The 18,334-nt window shown below is 32.3% G+C and overlaps 2 protein-coding genes across 2 annotated transcripts; both read right to left on the bottom strand.

The window, feature by feature from the left end:
- Positions 1–1,695: 1,695 nt before the first annotated feature.
- LOC109798118 (GDSL esterase/lipase 5) lies at positions 1,696–3,534 on the bottom strand. The gene is made up of 5 exons (XM_020358335.3): positions 3,105–3,534; positions 2,877–2,998; positions 2,515–2,736; positions 2,164–2,419; positions 1,696–2,077 (listed from the first exon to the last, which is right to left on the bottom strand). Exons 1-5 carry the CDS (start codon positions 3,370–3,372, stop codon positions 1,842–1,844), a joined length of 1,104 nt encoding a protein of 367 aa, XP_020213924.1. The 5' UTR covers positions 3,373–3,534; the 3' UTR covers positions 1,696–1,841.
- Positions 3,535–12,221: 8,687 nt separating this feature from the next.
- Positions 12,222–14,549, bottom strand: LOC109798091 (GDSL esterase/lipase 1). Its single transcript, XM_083066449.1, has 5 exons — positions 14,154–14,549; positions 13,927–14,048; positions 13,556–13,786; positions 13,200–13,455; positions 12,222–13,114 (listed from the first exon to the last, which is right to left on the bottom strand). Exons 1-5 carry the CDS (start codon positions 14,419–14,421, stop codon positions 12,885–12,887), a joined length of 1,107 nt encoding a protein of 368 aa, XP_082922575.1. The 5' UTR covers positions 14,422–14,549; the 3' UTR covers positions 12,222–12,884.
- Positions 14,550–18,334: the final 3,785 nt, after the last annotated feature.

The raw sequence follows: 18,334 nt of genomic DNA, 5'->3' as shown, positions 1-18,334 counted from the left end.
ATCACATGACAACAATGAGTTGGTGTAAAAGAGATGACACATCCTCAAAAGTGATGGTGACCTCCCCTACTATTGGAGGTTGAAGATATAGTTTTAAAAATCGGACCGGTCATCAAATCGGTTAGAATATTGAGTTAATGGGTTAAAGGTTAAATCGGTAGGTCATTAATCAAATTGCATGACCCACTTTTGATTAATTTTTTTAAAAAAATATTGATGTTAAATATTTTTATACTTATAAATTTCAATAAATTCATATCCCATTTTAAATTTTAATTTCCATCTTATTTAAAATTATCTTTATTTTTATTTTGTATAAAGAAATACATAAAAAATTACACATTAAATTGTATATTAATACAAATTAAAAATATAAATAATATGTATATATATAATTTATTTACAATTGATATCACAAAATAATATATGTAATATCTACATAAATATTATATTATTAAATATATAATTTAAAATTAATAATATATTATAAAAGTTATTTAAATTACATATATTACAAACAAATACATTAGAATAAGTAGTCATTGTTATGTTTAATAAGATTCTTTGCTTTTTTATTGACAAGATTCAATTCCCATTTTTACTTTTGTGGTTTATGGGCCCTTAAAAAAAATTCTGGTTGAACCGATTTAACCTGTTTACTGGTTGAACCAAAAAATTGACCAATTCATTTCAATTTAAAACAGTTAAAGTGCATAACCAATTCAACTCAAGATTCAGACTAACTAGATCATCGATTCCCGATTCAACCGATTCGACTGATCGGTCTAATGAAGAAGCTAGTGTCATTTTGTCGCCACTCAATCTCAATAAAATTATAATTATAATATAGTATACTGGGTGACATTTGGCTGGATAAAAAACATTCTTTTATCATATTATAATTATAATATTGATAGTCGATTAATCCAATATACGATACTACGTACAGTATAAGACAACTTTCTACGGTTGACTTCTAAAACATTTTAATTTAAATTTTGCTTATCAATGGAAACTTCGTTGTAATTGCAAAAGTTATCCCCAATTATTTGTGCCGACAAATATTGAATTTCATATGCTAATTCTCCTGCCTTGTTTAGGTGTCACTGTTGAACGTTTCAAACTTGTTGGCAGCAAAATTTTCAAATGTCCATTATGCATTTATACAGTAGTATTGACATTATATTAACTCCGATGGATTATAGAGAGAAGGAGTGGTAAGTTGGGAAATATTATGGAGACTTGTCAATATATAAATTTATTTAGTCAACAGATATAAGGATAAGGATAGTGGCACGCTATTATGAAAGAACTGTTTCAGAATTTTTTCGTAACAAGTTTCACGTGGATAAAATAAAATAAGAAATAATAACTTATATAATACAAATATACTTTAATGATTGAAAGGTCTTTTAAGTAATGAACAAAAACAAAATCGTGAAGGCTAAAACTCAAAGTGAATAATATCTTATCATTGTAGAATATATTTATGTAATAACCCTATAAAATAACCCTCATAAAAATATTCTCTCAGACAAATACTATAAAATAACCTCATCTATGCCATCATAGCTCCAGGTTAGATTCAGTAATAATCAATAACTCCATAATCCCGCGTAACTCATAACATATAAAATAAAACAAGAAATAACAAGAAGCCTTTTGGATAATAACCAAAAGTAAAACTGTGAGGGCTAAAACCTAAAACGAACAATATCTCATTATTGTGGAGTATGTTTATATAATAACCCATATAAAATAGTTTTCATAAAAATATTCTCTCAGACAAATATCATAAAATAATCTTATCAATTATGATAGCCTATTACATTTATTTTGCATTATTCTTCAAATAATGTTTTAAGATTATATGGGCCTGTAATACTTTGATTTCCGCTCCATATTAGCTGGGAAACAATCTGATGAACCCTTTCAGTGGGATGAACAGAGTCAAAGAAGACATATTCGCTAGGATTCTCGCATAACTCGTAATCTTTCACAACCCTTTTTCCTCCGCAACTGTAATATCCCCTGTAAGACCCGCTGCCACAACATGCTACATCGCCTTCTTTAAACCCTTTACAACAGAGTAAGGCAAAAAATCAAAACAGATACATATCAGCAGATTAAATTTTCTCTTACAATAAATGTACAGTTACCTACCATATTTTAAAGGATTGTTTATAACATCAAAAGATAAATTAAAATAATCCACATATGAATATTTAAATCCTTTTAGTTCTTTGTTTAACTTGTCAAGTTCCACAGAAAGCACACTGTTATGTAGTTTTGCTAGTGCTGAAGCTTCTTCCACGCAAACATCTTTAGATCCATTTACTAGTGCCTTGATCAGTGGAATACAACCCACAGCAGGCTGGTTAAGAACTCCAAATTTCCTCCCTCCTGTCTTGTGTATCCCCTAACATTTCAGATTAGATAAACAATTAGAATTGTAGAAGATTGATTATATCAAGTTGAACTTTGATGGTTAGTGCAGAAGTAACTTGTGCATACCTTGATCACAGTCGTAATATTACCTACTACTGTGTCTACAAATTTCTCAGCAGTGTATGTACTCGTATTTCCTGATAGAATGATTTCATAATCATTGCTTCCGATGTTAATCAAGTAAACAGCTTTGGCCAGCAGAGTTGTGGTTTCTGCATCTCCTAGTTCCTGCCTCAATACCTCGCTCACTTTCTCAAAATAACTTAGTTGAGTTTTCAGATCTATCACCTGAAATTAAATATCAGAAATCAGAATGGATACCATACACTTCTAAGGTTGGATATAATTAAAGCTAACGACTAAGTCAAAAAGAGTACAGCACTTATTCATCCTTAATTAGTTTAAGAAAAAAAGAGCATAAAACAGACCAGTCCTTGATGGGTTTCAACCAAAGCCCCAGCTCCTGCTGATGCAAAATTGACTCCATCAACGTATCGTTGATTACCAGGAAACAGATATGGTTGGATTAGAGGCAACTTGGCATACTCGGCTGCAATTAATAAAGTCCTCACATTATTATAGGTTTAGAAGCACTAAGGTATTGCATGCAGATATGTTAACTAAGTAAGTTCCTTAAAACTAAAATTCTTACATACCTATGAAATCTGGAATGACGCGACCATCAGAAAATCTACCACTTGGATACTTGAAGAAGGTTTCCCCATATGGAGAGTAATTGGCCTGATTATCAGCAGTAGTATTGATGTAATTATTGTTTCCAACATCAAATAAGGAATCTCCAAATACAAATAAAGCAGCGTGTTGTTTTGGCGAGCATATAACGCCAAGGCAGCAATTTGGAATCAGTATGCTATAGCTTACAACAACAAATAGGAAACAGAAACTGAATTTTGGATTTGCCATCTCAGTTTCACTTCAATTTTCTATTGATCTAGATCTCAATACATTTAGCAACTTGTGTTGATAAAGATCACTTTGATTTCATCCAGAATGAAAACTAAACTTCATGCATTATATGAATAATTTAAATATTAAATATGTATTCTGGAACTTTCTGCCTGCGTTACTTCCTTAAGGCTCAAGAATACCAATGAAGTGTTCAAATTTTATATTTACATATATATTTATAATATAAAAGTCAAACTATTCTATATTAAGTTAATACATCAATTTAAAATAATTTTAAAATATTATGTCAATAAAAATGCTTATTTATCATTCTATAATATTTTTGTGTCATTCTATAATATATTCTTTTATTCTAATATATATTTTTATTGTCACAAATCCTATGTTTCCAGTTAAGCAGATCCATAACTCCTCTACTTGTGACAGTCGCACTTCATCCTATCACCACCTATCCATCCCTTCTACACTTACCCCCCAAATTCTTCAAATCTTCATCAGATTTGACTTCTCTGTTGAAATAAAATTGCGATAGCCGCTCCTTTGTTGTCTACACACGGTATGCCTTCGTTGCATTGTTGTTCCTCCCCACCCTAAATCCTACAAATCTTCATCACAGCTTCTCTTGAAGTGAAAACAATGATGGTCGCACCTTCGTTTCCTATGCACGATGGTCACTCTGTTGCTTTTGTCATCCCTCACCTCCTCCCCATCTCGACGACCACTCTTCTATTGTCTATGTGCGATGATTTCTCCTCCATTGTCTTATATCATGACACATTATCTCTTCATTGTGTTTGAAATTCAATGAATTACTGAAATTCCTACAAGATTTTTTTCATCTCCTTGTCAAAACATGAATGTTTCACAAATTTTTTTCTCTATTCTCTTATAGCATCACTCCTTTTTGTTTTTGTTTTTTTTTTTAATTTTTTTTTACTTTAAAAGAGTTAAGGCATATCCAACTCACATTTACCTGAGAATCCGATTACAATTGTGATTTTTAATAGTACAAACATAAGTATAATCAAAAAATTGAGAGAGTTAATATATTGGGGTAGGTTTTTTTCTTTCACTATGGTTTTATTTGACTAAAAAGATATTTTATTGAATAAGGAGTTAGAAAAGCTATTAAGTTTTACACTACTATTCTCCGTCGATTTTATCTGATTCGTTGACTAAAAATATTTAAACATCTGGTTTTTATTATATGCTCATGAGATAAATTATTTTGAAATAATATACTAACTGATATAATTAATTTTCGGCAAATTGACGTTACTTCTATAAATATATATTTTTTTGCTTTAACTGTTTCATTTTTCGTATGTGCATTTCAATTAAAAAAGTTACTAGTTGTATTAGGAAAACTATTTACCCTAAACTTAAATTTTAAGTCTTTATTGGCTCGATGTCTCGTCCTTGTTCAACTATTAGATGTTGACACATGTTTTGTAAATAAATGTATATATTATATTTTAACACTAAAAAAAATGTGTGATTTATAGTAGTTATTCTCGTATTTTTTAGGGTTAAAAATCACGCAAACGATTTGTGACGTATATTGTCTAGATGTTGGTTTGTCGGAAAATCAATCACTTTGTGAAAGTTTAAAGTCGCCACAAAATGCATAAAAATCGACTCATTTGACTTGTTTCACATTTTCTGGCGATTTTTCACCGCTAAAAAATGTATGGTTGTTTGCTTTGCTTCACATTTCCCAGTGGTTTTAAATTGCCAAAACTGCATTTTTTTCACCTTTTCCTTTTATTATTTTTATCTATATAGATTTTCTTAACCACCTATCCATTTTTTCTCGTTTTTTTTAAGGTGAATCTACCTGTCCTTTCCAATCTACACTTTTCTATCTCCATCTCTAATAGTTAAAAATAACTTTATTTTGCAACTTAAATTGTTTATCGTAAATTCAAAATATAATTAATATATTCAAAGATATTTATTTATTATAAATTTTAATTATAATATAATTTATATATTGAAAATATTCATTTATTATAAATTTGAATTATATAAAAATGAACACTGTGTAAGGCTAAGAACAAGTTCATATATAATCACCATGAGAATATTGGTTTACCTGCAAGAAGGGTTGACGTAGAAGTTCAGCAAATTATACTGAGATAATCTGAATAATCATATAAAAATGGAATTGTGTCATTACCATGGGATAAAACATTGAGAGATTCTTTATGAGATAATCCGAATAATCATACAAAAATGGAATCGCGTCGTTACCTTAGGATAAAGCATTGAGAAATTCTTTATGAGATAAACCGAATAATCATACAAAAATGGAATCAACGAAGGCTGAGCAAACCCCCAAAATTTATGAACGATTGTGCAAGCAGATGTTAAGAACACAATGAGCAGAAGGTTCTTAAGTGCAAGTTTCGTGACTTTGAGTTTGATTTTCGAATTAGGAAAAGGATTCTCAGTGAGTTTCAAATTTATTTTCATCAGCTTTTGAGATTTTGTTTCAGATTTCCTTTATGGTGTGTTTGGATGAGGAATTTATATAGGGTAATTCATTTATTTGAAGAATTTTAAATTCCTTGAAGTGAAATACTTTGTTTGGACGAGGAATTTACAAAGAATTTGAAATCCAAGCATTTGTAAAATTTCTTAAAATAGTAGAATTTCAAATTCTCCAAAAAATGGGAGAATTTGAAATTCCTCATATTTGTTTTTCTTATTTCACCTATATATTTTATCTTATCTCTTCATTCTTTTAATTATTAGATATTTAAAAATATTTTTAAAATTATTAAATATTATCTTATATTAATTTTTAAAATTATTAAATATTATCTAATATTAATTTTTAAAATTATTAAATATTTAAAAATGGATTAATATTTATTTTTATAAAATTTAATTTAAAAATATCAACATATAAATATATTTTTAAATCAATTTTACTATGATGGAATCAAATTATCATATTCAACCTAACAATTTAAAATTTAAGAAATTTGAATTGACTCATCCAAACAAAATATTTTAAGAATGATAGAAATTGAAATCAAAGTAATTCAAATGCCAAGAATTTAAAATTCCTTAAATTTGTAAAATTTCTCATCCAAACACACTATTAGGGTTTCATATTATTATTTAGGATTCACAACTTTCAAATAAAAGAAATTATTTTTATTAGATTTATTTTAAATTGATTTTTAATTTAATAAAAAAATATGGTTGTTACGCCACACAAAAGTAATTAGTAATATACATACTTTTAATTATTTTCTATAACTAATATTTTAATGAAAAATAATCTCTTAATTTCACATTAATATAATTATTAATATATATATATTAATTTAATACAATTTCAAATTACTCGATATTAATCGTAACACACATTAAAATTTTAATATAAATTAATATAACGAATAATTATGTATTATTTTCTCTTTTTTCACAATAATATTTATTTTTTATTTATTATTTTTTCCATAACTGCTATTTTAATTAAATTTAATCTTAATTTAAATTGATATAGCAATCAAAACAAAATGTCAAAAAATTGATTTTGCTTGCACATAAGAACATTGTTTTTCACTAGTTTGCAAAACGGGTTATCAAATCTTAAATTATGAGAGAAAAAAAAATTAAGAACATAGTGTTGTTTGATTTTTTTAATTGTTTTTATCTTAAAAGATGGAGAATATAATCATTTTATGTTAATTAATTTAAAATTGAGGAGTGTTGTAATAATATATTATCTTGCACATTTTTTCCGAAACACTATTTATTATTATTGATTAACATTTATTAAATAAATATAAAATCACGAAGAAAACTCGCTAAATAATAGATGAAATTCATAAAAATATTATTTTTAATAAATTTTTCTAATGTATAAAAAAATATATTCAAAAGACTATATTGCATAGCTATTATTATTAGTATTTATAAAACTAGGAATAGATTTAGAATTGTTAGTTGAATAAGTTCTTAAACTTAATGCAAAGTTTCTAATTTGATAAATAGACGAATCATTTATTGAGTTAGACTTCTTAAAATTTTTAAATACAAGAAATTGATTTAGAATGAATTTATTGAACTCAATAATATTAGCTAATCGAAATTATATATAGATGTCCTAGAATCTCTTAATCTTTTTATTTCAAGTTTTTACTAGATGTTAAGTGTGTAGTCTAAGTTCTAAAATTGAAGTAGTCCCACATTGTTTAGTTTAACTTACTTATTAAGTCCCACATCACTTAGTTTGTAATGCTTGCCTCTTCCTTATGCTATATATATAGAGGCACCTTGTAAGGTTTAAGACACACCAAAAAACAAATACTCTTAGTATTGTTTATTTCTCTCTTCTATCCTTCTATTCTCTCTTTTAATGCCAGTTGCCTAACAACTGGTATCAGAGCTCTAGGTTCGGGAGAGTATTCTTAGTATGCTCTGTGGTTGCAGTTTTATCTGATCTTCCACAACAGAAAAGAATAATCTTCAGTTTAGAGAGTGAGAGGAGAGTATTCTTAGTATGCTCTGTGGTTGCAGTTTTATCTGATCTTCCACAACAGAAAAGAATAATCTTCAGTTTAGAGAGTGAGAGCTTTTCTCAGAATTCCTCAGTTTAAGAAGAGAGAGTCTCAGTTTAGAGAGCAAGAGCTTTTCTCAGCAGCAGAGCAATGGCATTAGAAGAAGGGAAGGTGAAGATAGAGAAGTTTGATGGTAAAGACTTCGGCTTCTGGAAGATGCAGATAGAGGATTATCTGTATCAAAAGAAGTTATATCAACCCTTAATAGGGGAGAAGCCAGACGATATGAAACAGGAAGAGTGGAACTTGCTAGATCGACAGGCTCTTGGCGTGATCAGGCTGACATTGGCCAAGAATGTCGCGTTCAACATCGTCAATGAAAAGACAACTGCAAGTCTGATGAAGACACTATTAGACATGTATGAGAAACCATCTGCAGCCAACAAAGTACACATAATGCGTCGGTTGTTCAACCTTAAGATGGGAGAAGGTAACCTTGTGATTAATCATATTAATGATTTTAACACTATTCTTGCTATGTTAGAGTCAGTACAAATCAAATTTGAAGATGAGGTGAAGGCATTGATACTATTGTCATCATTACCGGAAAGTTGGGCTGCAACTGTTACTGCAGTCAGCAGTTCTGCAAGGGATAACAAGTTGAAGCTCAACGACATTCGCGACCTGATCTTGAGCGAAGATGTTCGCAGGAGAGATTCCGAGGAACCTTCCAGTTCTACTTCCAGTTCAGCATTAAATACTGAAAGTAGAGGAAGAACCACTCAAAAAGGTTACAACAGCCGAGGAAGATCAAAGTCAAGAGCTAAAGGTCAACCAAAATTCCGGAATGACATTGTTTGTTGGAATTGTGACAAGAGAGGTCACTTTACCAATCAATGCAAAGCTCCGAAGAAAAACAAGAATCACAAGAAACGTGACGATGATGAATCAGCAAATGCAGCAACTGACGAGATAGACGATGCATTAATCTGCAGCCTAGATAGTCCTATTGAGTCATGGATTATGGACTCAGGTGCGTCATTCCACACCACTCCTTCTAATGAATTGTTGACTAACTATGTTTCTGGAAGGTTTGGAAAGGTTTACCTTGCAGATGGCAAACCTCTGAATATTGTTGGAAAAGGAGATATTGCCATCAGGACCTCAAGTGGGAGCCATTGGACACTGAAAAATGTCAGACATATCCCTGCCTTAAAAAGAAATTTAATATCTGTAGGGCAGCTGGATGATGAAGGGCACGAAACCACTTTTGGAGATGGAGCATGGAAAGTCAAGAAAGGCAATCTCATTGTCGCTCGTGGAAAGAAGCGAGGGTCACTTTACATGGTTGCAGATGAGAACATGATAGCAGTTACTGAGGCTGCCAATAATTCATTCTTGTGGCACCAAAGACTTGGGCACATGAGTGAGAAAGGAATGAAGCTAATGGCGACAAAGGGTAAGTTATCAAAACTAAAGCACGTAGATGTCGGCACTTGTGAACACTGTATCTTGGGAAAACAGAGAAAAATTAGTTTCTCAAGGCAAGGAAAGACACTGAAAACAGAAAGGCTTGAATTGGTGCATACAGATGTTTGGGGGCCAGCTCCAGTGAAATCTCTTGGAGGCTCATGCTATTATGTCACCTTTATCGATGATGCTACGAGAAAGGTATGAGTTTATTTTCTCAAAAATAAATCTGACGTGTTTTCTGTGTTTAAAAGATGGAAAACAGAAGTTGAAAATCAGACAGGTTTAAAGTTGAAAAGTCTGAAATCTGACAATGGTGGAGAGTATAATAGCCACGAATTCAAGAACTTCTGTTCAGAACATGGGATCAGAATGATCAAGACAATACCAGGAACACCAGAACAAAACGGTGTTGCAGAAAGAATGAATAGAACATTGAACGAGAGGGCTAGGTGCATGCGGATCCAATCGGGCTTGCCTAAGGTGTTTTGGGCAGATGCAATCAACACAGCAGCATATCTCATAAATAGAGGACCATCAGTTCCTTTGGGTTATCAATTGCCTGAAGAGGTATGGTCTGGGAAGGAGGTAAATCTTTCACATTTAAGAGTATTTGGCTGCGTGTCATATGTTTTGATAGACTCTGATAGTAGAGACAAATTGGATCCCAAGGCCAAAAAGTGTTATTTTATTGGTTATGGTTCTGACATGTATGGCTACAGATTTTGGGATGACCAAAACAAGAAAATCATCAGAAGCAGGAATGTCACTTTTAATGAGAATCTATTTTATAAGGATAGATTTTCTGCAGAATCTATTGATACAGACAAGTTGCCAGAGCCTTCTGAGAAAGTAGAACTTGAAGAAATTTCAGAAAGCGACATAACCAACAGAAGCCAGAGTACAAATATAGAGGTTGAATCAGAACCAGCATCTCCTCCTTTGAGAAGATCCTGCAGAGTTTCAGTTGCACCAGAAAGGTATTCTCCTTCATTGCACTATTTATTGTTGACTGATGCTGGTGAGCCAGAATACTTCGATGAGGCTATACAGGGGAATGATTCTGTCAAGTGGGAGTTAGCAATGAAGGATGAGATGACATCTCTTCAAAAGAATGGTACTTGGTCGTTAACTGAATTGCCAGAAGGAAAGATGGCTCTACAAAACAAGTGGGTTTACAGGCTGAAGGAAGAATCTGATGGCAGAAAAAGATACAAGGCGAGACTTGTGGTCAAAGGATTTCAGCAGAAACCAGGAATTGACTTCACAGAAATTTTCTCTCCAGTTGTAAAAATGACTACCATCAGAGTCATACTGAGCATTGTTGCTGCAGAGAATCTTCATTTGGAGCAGTTAGATGTTAAAACTGCATTCTTGCATGGAGATTTAGATGAAGATATTTATATGACTCAGCCAGAAGGTTTTAAAGTTTCAGGCAAGGAAAATCTTGTATGCAAGCTTCATAAAAGCTTGTATGGCTTGAAACAAGCACCAAGGCAGTGGTACAAAAAATTTAATGAGTTTATGCAAAACTCAGGATTTAGCAGATGTGACATGGATCATTGCTGTTATGTTAAGAAATATGTTAACAGTTATATTATCCTTGCTCTATATGTTGATGACATGCTAATTGCAGGGCCAAATATGATAGAAATTAACAGGCTAAAGCAGCAATTGACAGACCACTTCGAGATGAAGGATCTTGGTCCAGCTAAACAAATTCTTGGCATGAGGATTTCTAGAAACAGACTAGAAGGAGTCTTGAAGTTGTCTCAAGAGAAATACATAGAAAAGCTTCTTGACAGATTTAATGTTGGAGATGCCAAAATCAGGAACACCCCTTTGGGAACTCACATGAAGCTCTCAAAGAAGCAATCTCCAGAGACAGTTGAAGAAAAGGACCACATGTCAAGAGTATCATATGCATCAGCAGTTGGGAGCTTAATGTATGCCATGGTGTGCACCAGACCTGACATAGCACATGCTGTTGGAGTTGTCAGTCGATTCCTATCGAATCCCGGGAAGAAGCATTGGGAAGGTGTAAAGTGGATATTAAGATATCTGAAGGGTACTTCAGGAATAAATTTGCTCTTCAAAAGAGGTAATTTCACTTTACAAGGGTTCTCTGATGCAGATTTGGGAGGAGATTTGGACACTAGAAAAAGCACCACTAGTTACATTTTCACCTTGGGGAGAACTGCAGTGAGTTGGAAGTCTAAGCTTCAGAATAGAGTTGCTCTCTCAACTACCGAAGCTGAGTACATAGCTATCTCAGAAGCAGCCAAGGAGATGATCTGGCTAAAGAACTTTCTCAGTGAATTAGGGAAAGAACAAAAGAACGCTCCATTGTTCAGTGACAGTCAGAGTGCTATATGTCTTGCGAAGAATCCTGTCTTCCATTCTAGATGCAAGCACATTCAATTAAGATATCATTTCATTAGAGAATTGATAAATGATGAAGAATTATCTCTGCTGAAGATTTCAGGATCAGAAAATCCAGCAGATATGCTAACTAAGACTGTTACAACTGACAAACTGAGGCTCTGCATTACCTCAGCTGGTCTTCAGGGATAATTGAAGATAAAGAAAGCTGCACTAGGCGAAGGAGCATATGAACTCGATGCTTACAAGGAAGCTAACTAGAACTCAGACTCCAAGTGGGAGAATTGTTAAGTGTGTAGTCTAAGTTCTAAAATTGAAGTAGTCCCACATTGTTTAGTTTAACTTACTTATTAAGTCCCACATCACTTAGTTTGTAATGCTTGCCTCTTCCTTATGCTATATATATAGAGGCACCTTGTAAGGTTTAAGACACACCAAAAAACAAATACTCTTAGTATTGTTTATTTCTCTCTTCTATCCTTCTATTCTCTCTTTTAATGCCAGTTGCCTAACACTAGAATATCCAAAATTATAGGTATCTTTCAAGTTTTTGAGGTTTGACAACTCGTACTCTTTTCATATACTACATGACTTGGTGCGCTTGTCTCAAAACCTCATCAAGTTCTTGGCATCATTGCCGAGGGGTCACCCACATGACAGGCGAGAATACTCACCACTATACTACACTGATGAACGTGAACTATCGAGCTCCTATCGTACGACAATTATAATTTTTTGATTCTAAACTCTCAAGCCTTGAATCCCAACTCAATTCCAACAAATAATGCTCCAAAGAAGGATCAAAACTCTCCTATGAAGTTAAAAGAAAGATCTCGTTTCACTCTAGACACTATCTCTTAAACTTAATCAACTTTGATTTCAACACAAAATAATCTTCAAACAACTAAACTCATAACACCTATATTGATGAGAAAAGGAAAGAGAGGAATAATAATGACACAGTTATAAATGTATTGTTTCCTTAATATCCATGAAGATGTCACAATTATAACTGTGGATTACATCTATTTAGCTTTTTTTTTTCTTTACAATGATAAACGATCGTGATAGTTACATGTATTTTGTCTTTTATTACAAATGACAGTGTCTGTTTTTATTTATCTTAACATGGTTAGATTATTCTTCAAATAGTGTTTTAAGATTGTATGGGCCTGCAAGGTTTCCACTCCACATAAGCTGGGAAATAATCTGATCAAGCCTTTCGGTGGGATGAACCGAGTCAAAGAAGACATATTCGCTTGAATTCTCACATAACTCGTAATCTTTCACTGCTCCTTTTCCTCCACAACTGAAAATTTCCCTGTTAGGCCCGCTGCCACAGCATGCCACACCGCCTTCTTTAAACCCTTAATTTACAACAAATCCAAAATCAGAACACAAACATATATATGAGATTCATTTTTCACTTACTTTAAATATGCAGTTACCTACCATATTTTGAAGGGTTGTTTATAACATCAAAAGAAAAACTAAAAAAATCGACGTATGAATATTTAAATCCTTTTAGTTCTTTGTTTAACTTGTCAAGTTCCACAGAAAGCACACTGTTATGTAGTTTGGCTAGTGCTGAAGCTTCTTCTACGCATGAACCATTAGATGCATTTACTAGTGCCTTTACGAATGGAACACAACCCATGGCTGGCTGGTTAAGAACCCCAAATTTCCTCCCTCCTGTCCTGTGTATTCCCTAATGTTTCAGATTAGATAAAAAAAAATGCAGTTAAAATGGTAGAAGATTGATTATAGTAAGTCGTTGTACTTTAATGGTTGAATGCAGAAGCAAGTACCTTGATCACAGTTGTAATATTACCTACTACCATGTTTACATATTTTTCAGCAGCGTTTGGAGTAAAGTCACTCGAATTTTGTAACAGAGCGATTTCATAATCATTGCTTCCGATGTTAATCAAGTAAACAGCTTTGGCCAGCAGAGTTGTGGTTTCTGCATCTCCTAGTTCCTGTCTCAATACCTCGCTCACTTTCTCAAAATAACTTAGTTGAGTTTTCAGATCTATCACCTGAAATTAAATATCAGAAATCAGAATGGATACCATACACTTCTAAGGTTGGATATAATTAAAGCTAACGACTAAGTCAAAAAGAGTACAGCACTTATTCATCCTTAATTAGTTTAAGAAAAAAAGAGCATAAAACAGACCAGTCCTTGATGGGTTTCAACCAAAGCCCCAGCTCCTGCTGATGCAAAATTGACTCCATCAACGTATCGTTGATAACCAGGAAACAGATATGGTTGGATTAGAGGCAACTTGGCATACTCGGCTGCAATTAATAAAGTCCTCACATTATTATAGGTTTAGAAGCACTAAGGTATTGCATGCAGATATGTTAACTAAGTATGCTCCTAAAACTAAAATTCTTACATACCTATGAAATCTGGAATGACGCGACCATCAGAAAATCTACCATTTGGATACTTGAAGAAGGTTTCCCCATATGGAGAAAAATTGGCCTGATTATCAGCCGTAGTGTTGATGTAATTATTGTTTCCAACATCAAATATTGAATCTCCAAATACAAATAATGCAGCGTGATCATTTGGCTGGCATGTATCACCAAGGCAGCAAGTTGGAATTAGTATGCCATAGCATGCAAAAAGGACCAGGAAACAGAAACTAAATTTTGGACTTCCCATCTGCGGTTCACTTCAATTTAATTGTAACCAAACTTGTGTTTATAAAGGCAACCGTGACTTCATGCCGGATGAAAACCAAAATTTCCTGCATTATGTAAATAATTTAAACATTAGAAATGTATTGTTGAATTTTCTTTGACTTCCTTAAGACTTCCCACAAGTTCACAAAATTGCATATTAACATAGTTGAACTAGGACGAGGTCAAGCCTATGATGACTGAAAACTAAGTTTAGGAAAAATAACTTTCCTAATCTAGTTAAAATAATAATAATAATAATTGAGATGCTTATAAAAAATGAAACAATTTAAACAAAAATAAATTTAATTAATTAAACGTGAATCGACTAAGATGAAAAATTCACTTTAATTAATTACAACATTAACTATATCGATTATATTATTTCGATCAAAATAATTTATCTCATACATATAATAAAAAGCAGGAGCTTAAATCTTAAAACAACAATTATCAAGCATATCTCTAGCAATGATATTACACATGAAAAACGTAGTTTAATGTATTTAAAATTTAATAAACACCAAATTCTAAAATTCAGTAATAACATTGACTTTACGCGACGGCATTACTTCTCCACCCCACCTTTTTTCATTTGTTAGGGACCATATTTCTCCTTCAATGATGTTAGTTTTTAATTTGATTTTTAATTTAGGTGTAGATGGTATTTAATTCTTAGTATGTATTTGCGTTTAAAATTATTACAGATTTAATAAGATTATTAGTATAGAATTATTGTGAAGAATTATTAAGGATCAAATTGAGAATAAATATATGCGACTTAATTATAAAGAGTAAAAATGTATGTACATTTTAAATTCCTCTGCAAGTGGCAACTATCTTTTGCTATAAAAAAGGTGACAATTAATTTTTTTTTTATATATATATAAAAAGGAGTTGATGAATGATGACCAATTCATATAGGGTGTGCGTTGAAACCGTCGAAACGGCCGAACAAAGGCAGAAGTAAAGACAACCCAGTACTTTTTATTATTATTAACAAAAGTTTAGGTGAGGTACAAGGAGTTCACCAGGATGAGTAAGGACCTCCAGACTATATAAAAGTTGATAGAGGTATTTATAAATTATCTACTAATTATAAAGTCCTCAGCAAAATAGAAACCTAATTCCTTAAATCCTTTTAGTATATGAGTTGGTTTCATATCAACTGGACGAACCATAGTTGGTAACGACAATGCAGTACTGGTAATGGTGGCAGGGAGAAAAAAGGCGGAGGAATATATATATGATGAGAATACCAGCTTTAGCCTTTAGCTAAGACAGAGCATTTGCTACATAAACACATCTTGTTATTGTTAGTCGCTGTCCATCACAAGACTCATATATCAAGGCGGCAGCCTCATGATTCCTTAGACATTTATGAATCACAACTTATCTACTTTTCTATTATTTAATTTAGCTGTCATATTTAGATGTCAGTTAATTAAGTGATATACTGATTAATTGATATTAAGATGGACCTCTTTTCTTGAATTGAGTAATTGACAAGCGTTTGTTTCTTCCGAGTATTCAACCTTTCTATTCACTAAATTAATTTGGCTCAAAAGTATTTATGTCTCCTTTTTGGGTCCTGACTGTAGCCGGGAAGTGCAAGCACCCATATGGCACTATACAGTGAGCCAGAAAGCCAACTGACACAGGAACGAATTGTGCAAACAAAGCTTGAGCAGTGCAGATTATCTTTCGAGTTTAAAAGCCTTGATTTTGAATTAAAGCAAGCTTAGTAGTCAAAAGAAATGGATGAGCCACTTTTTAGATTTGAAAGTTGTTTTACAAGAAAAAACAACCTTATAGAGTTTCAACTTAAATGCGACTCACAGCCATATGAAAACAAGGAAGCCGAAAGGCAAAAGCTTAATGATGAGAGTTGTTTAACTTAACACATTCACATTGAGGTGGATTTGACCAAGTGTCCTGGCAATGGGATTATATGTAGACAGATGAAGCGCAATTCACAGAGATGCCTCTGGATTTACTCACAACAGAAGCCTGATTCAAAATTTTATAGGTATATATGGCTTTCAGTCATTCATACTAACTAGTAAATAAACGGATTTTCAACAAATTAATAGTACATACCAAGTCATTCTTACTGATTTTACCACTGAAAACTTCATCTGTGAAAGCAAGCACTGTCAAACTAAAATTCATACCACAATCTTGTGCAATCTGCAAAATTACAATTACGAAATAACATTTAACTCTCCTTCATATATGTGCTGGTCTATAATATATAGTTGATACCTGTGGATACTTAAACTGTAATCTACTAAATTTAACACGTGGAAATAAATCAATAAAAACAAGAAGGGAAAAAAAAAACTTAAAAAGACTTTTGGTACTTTTTTGTGTCCGTATAATTCTGTGAGACTGAGTTAAGCTTAATTTCAATTTCTAATCATCCTATTTTGATGATCAAGCACTAAAATTTCTTATAGGAATTAGATAACTTCAAAATACCGTTGAGTCCAAAAAAATATATCTTTTAGTAGAAAATACGTATTGTAGCTCATAATATTGTTGACTCTAAAAAAAATAGACGGAGATTGGGGGAAAAGTATAAGAAGAAGAAAAAGAAATAGAAAAAAAAGGCAGAAGTAACCTTAATTAAGACACGAGATGGTACACTGACATGTTCACTGTGAGGAGGTTGAAAAAACCAATGAATTCGAATAGTTCCTATATACAAACCTTCGTGATAAACAAGAAACCTGGATGAACTAAAACCTATGCCAAACTTATTATGATTTTCGGCATTGAGGGTTAAGGAGATTACGGATGAAACTAACAGTGTTACATTAGAACGATCGTCAGTATTGTAAAAATTTATTTTAGCCTCTCGAACAGAGAAAACAGGTTTCTGGGGTCTAATAATGAGGATCACAAAAAATGCGGCTAATCCAACCACCATGCATATGATCAAAAGGCAGATAAGCAGAAAGAAACAACATTTCTTGAAAGAAAACCCATTCATTGCAAATTATCGTTCTTCAGTTTGGGCTAATTAACCCATGTGTAATTAGTGCGTCTGTTTGATTCGTTTAGTACTATTTCAACGTGAAGGATGAATCGGATGTCTTTCTTTGACAGTAGCACTCAGTTATTCCTTTCTAATTAATTATCGATACTAAAACCTTTGGAGCAGAAAACCAGTGCATAAAGCAACCTTTTTATTTGTTTAAGCAGATTATCAAAAACTGGACTAGTAAGATACTCAAGATTCAAGACAAGGATGGCTTCCCTCCTATTATACACCTAAGAAGAATGATGAACTAGCAACACAACCTCTAACAATTCTCTCTATAATGAAATTTATATAGCTTCCACTAAACATAGTGAATTTCTGGTCAAAGCTATATTTCAATATCAGAAAGTTATATAAAAATGCCGCATGAGCACCAAAAAATTGCTAAGGAATCCAAACTATTAAACAATAGCCTAATCAAATTTAATTCCTCAGAGTTATATATTTATTATTTACCAGTAACCATTAGTATGCAAAATACGTTTAAAAAATAGAAAATGTGTTGCTACGGTCGTGTACCAAATCTTGAATCAACTAAAGGGGCCAATTTATACACCATACATAACGACTGGCATGGAATCAAACGCTGTTATAATAGATGAGCAATAGATTTTGAGCAAAGATTTTTAAACATCCTATTTTTCTAAACATCTAATCAATACCCATCATCTATTTTTATCTCTCTTTTTCAATCATATTATATCTTTTATCATATTTATACTTTTTTTAAATGTCTATAGCTAAGTGTCAACTAGTATAGCCGAGTAACATTACTTATAGCTAAGTAACATTAAACATGAGTAGTAGATAATGGTTAAAACAAGTTAAGCAATCTCCTCGAAGGGATTTA

The sequence above is a fragment of the Cajanus cajan genome, chromosome 11, assembly GCF_000230855.2.
Source record: "Cajanus cajan strain Asha chromosome 11, NIPB_CcT2T_4, whole genome shotgun sequence".
Lineage (NCBI taxonomy): Eukaryota > Viridiplantae > Streptophyta > Magnoliopsida > Fabales > Fabaceae > Cajanus > Cajanus cajan.
The sequence above is the reverse complement of the archived record's forward strand: the minus strand, read 5'-3'. Positions and strand labels throughout refer to the sequence as shown.

Coding starts and splice junctions, on each gene's coding strand:
- LOC109798118 (XM_020358335.3), bottom strand. CDS start 3,372: ATGGCAAATCCAAAATTCAGTTTCTGTTTCCTATTTGTTGTTGTAAGC. Junction 2,999..3,104: donor CGTCATTCCAGATTTCATAG/GTATGTAAGAAT, acceptor TATTAATTGCAG/CCGAGTATGCCAAGTTGCCT. Junction 2,737..2,876: donor TTGAAACCCATCAAGGACTG/GTCTGTTTTATG, acceptor ATTTAATTTCAG/GTGATAGATCTGAAAACTCA.
- LOC109798091 (XM_083066449.1), bottom strand. CDS start 14,421: ATGGGAAGTCCAAAATTTAGTTTCTGTTTCCTGGTCCTTTTTGCATGC. Junction 14,049..14,153: donor CGTCATTCCAGATTTCATAG/GTATGTAAGAAT, acceptor TATTAATTGCAG/CCGAGTATGCCAAGTTGCCT. Junction 13,115..13,199: donor AAACAACCCTTCAAAATATG/GTAGGTAACTGC, acceptor TTGTAAATTAAG/GGTTTAAAGAAGGCGGTGTG.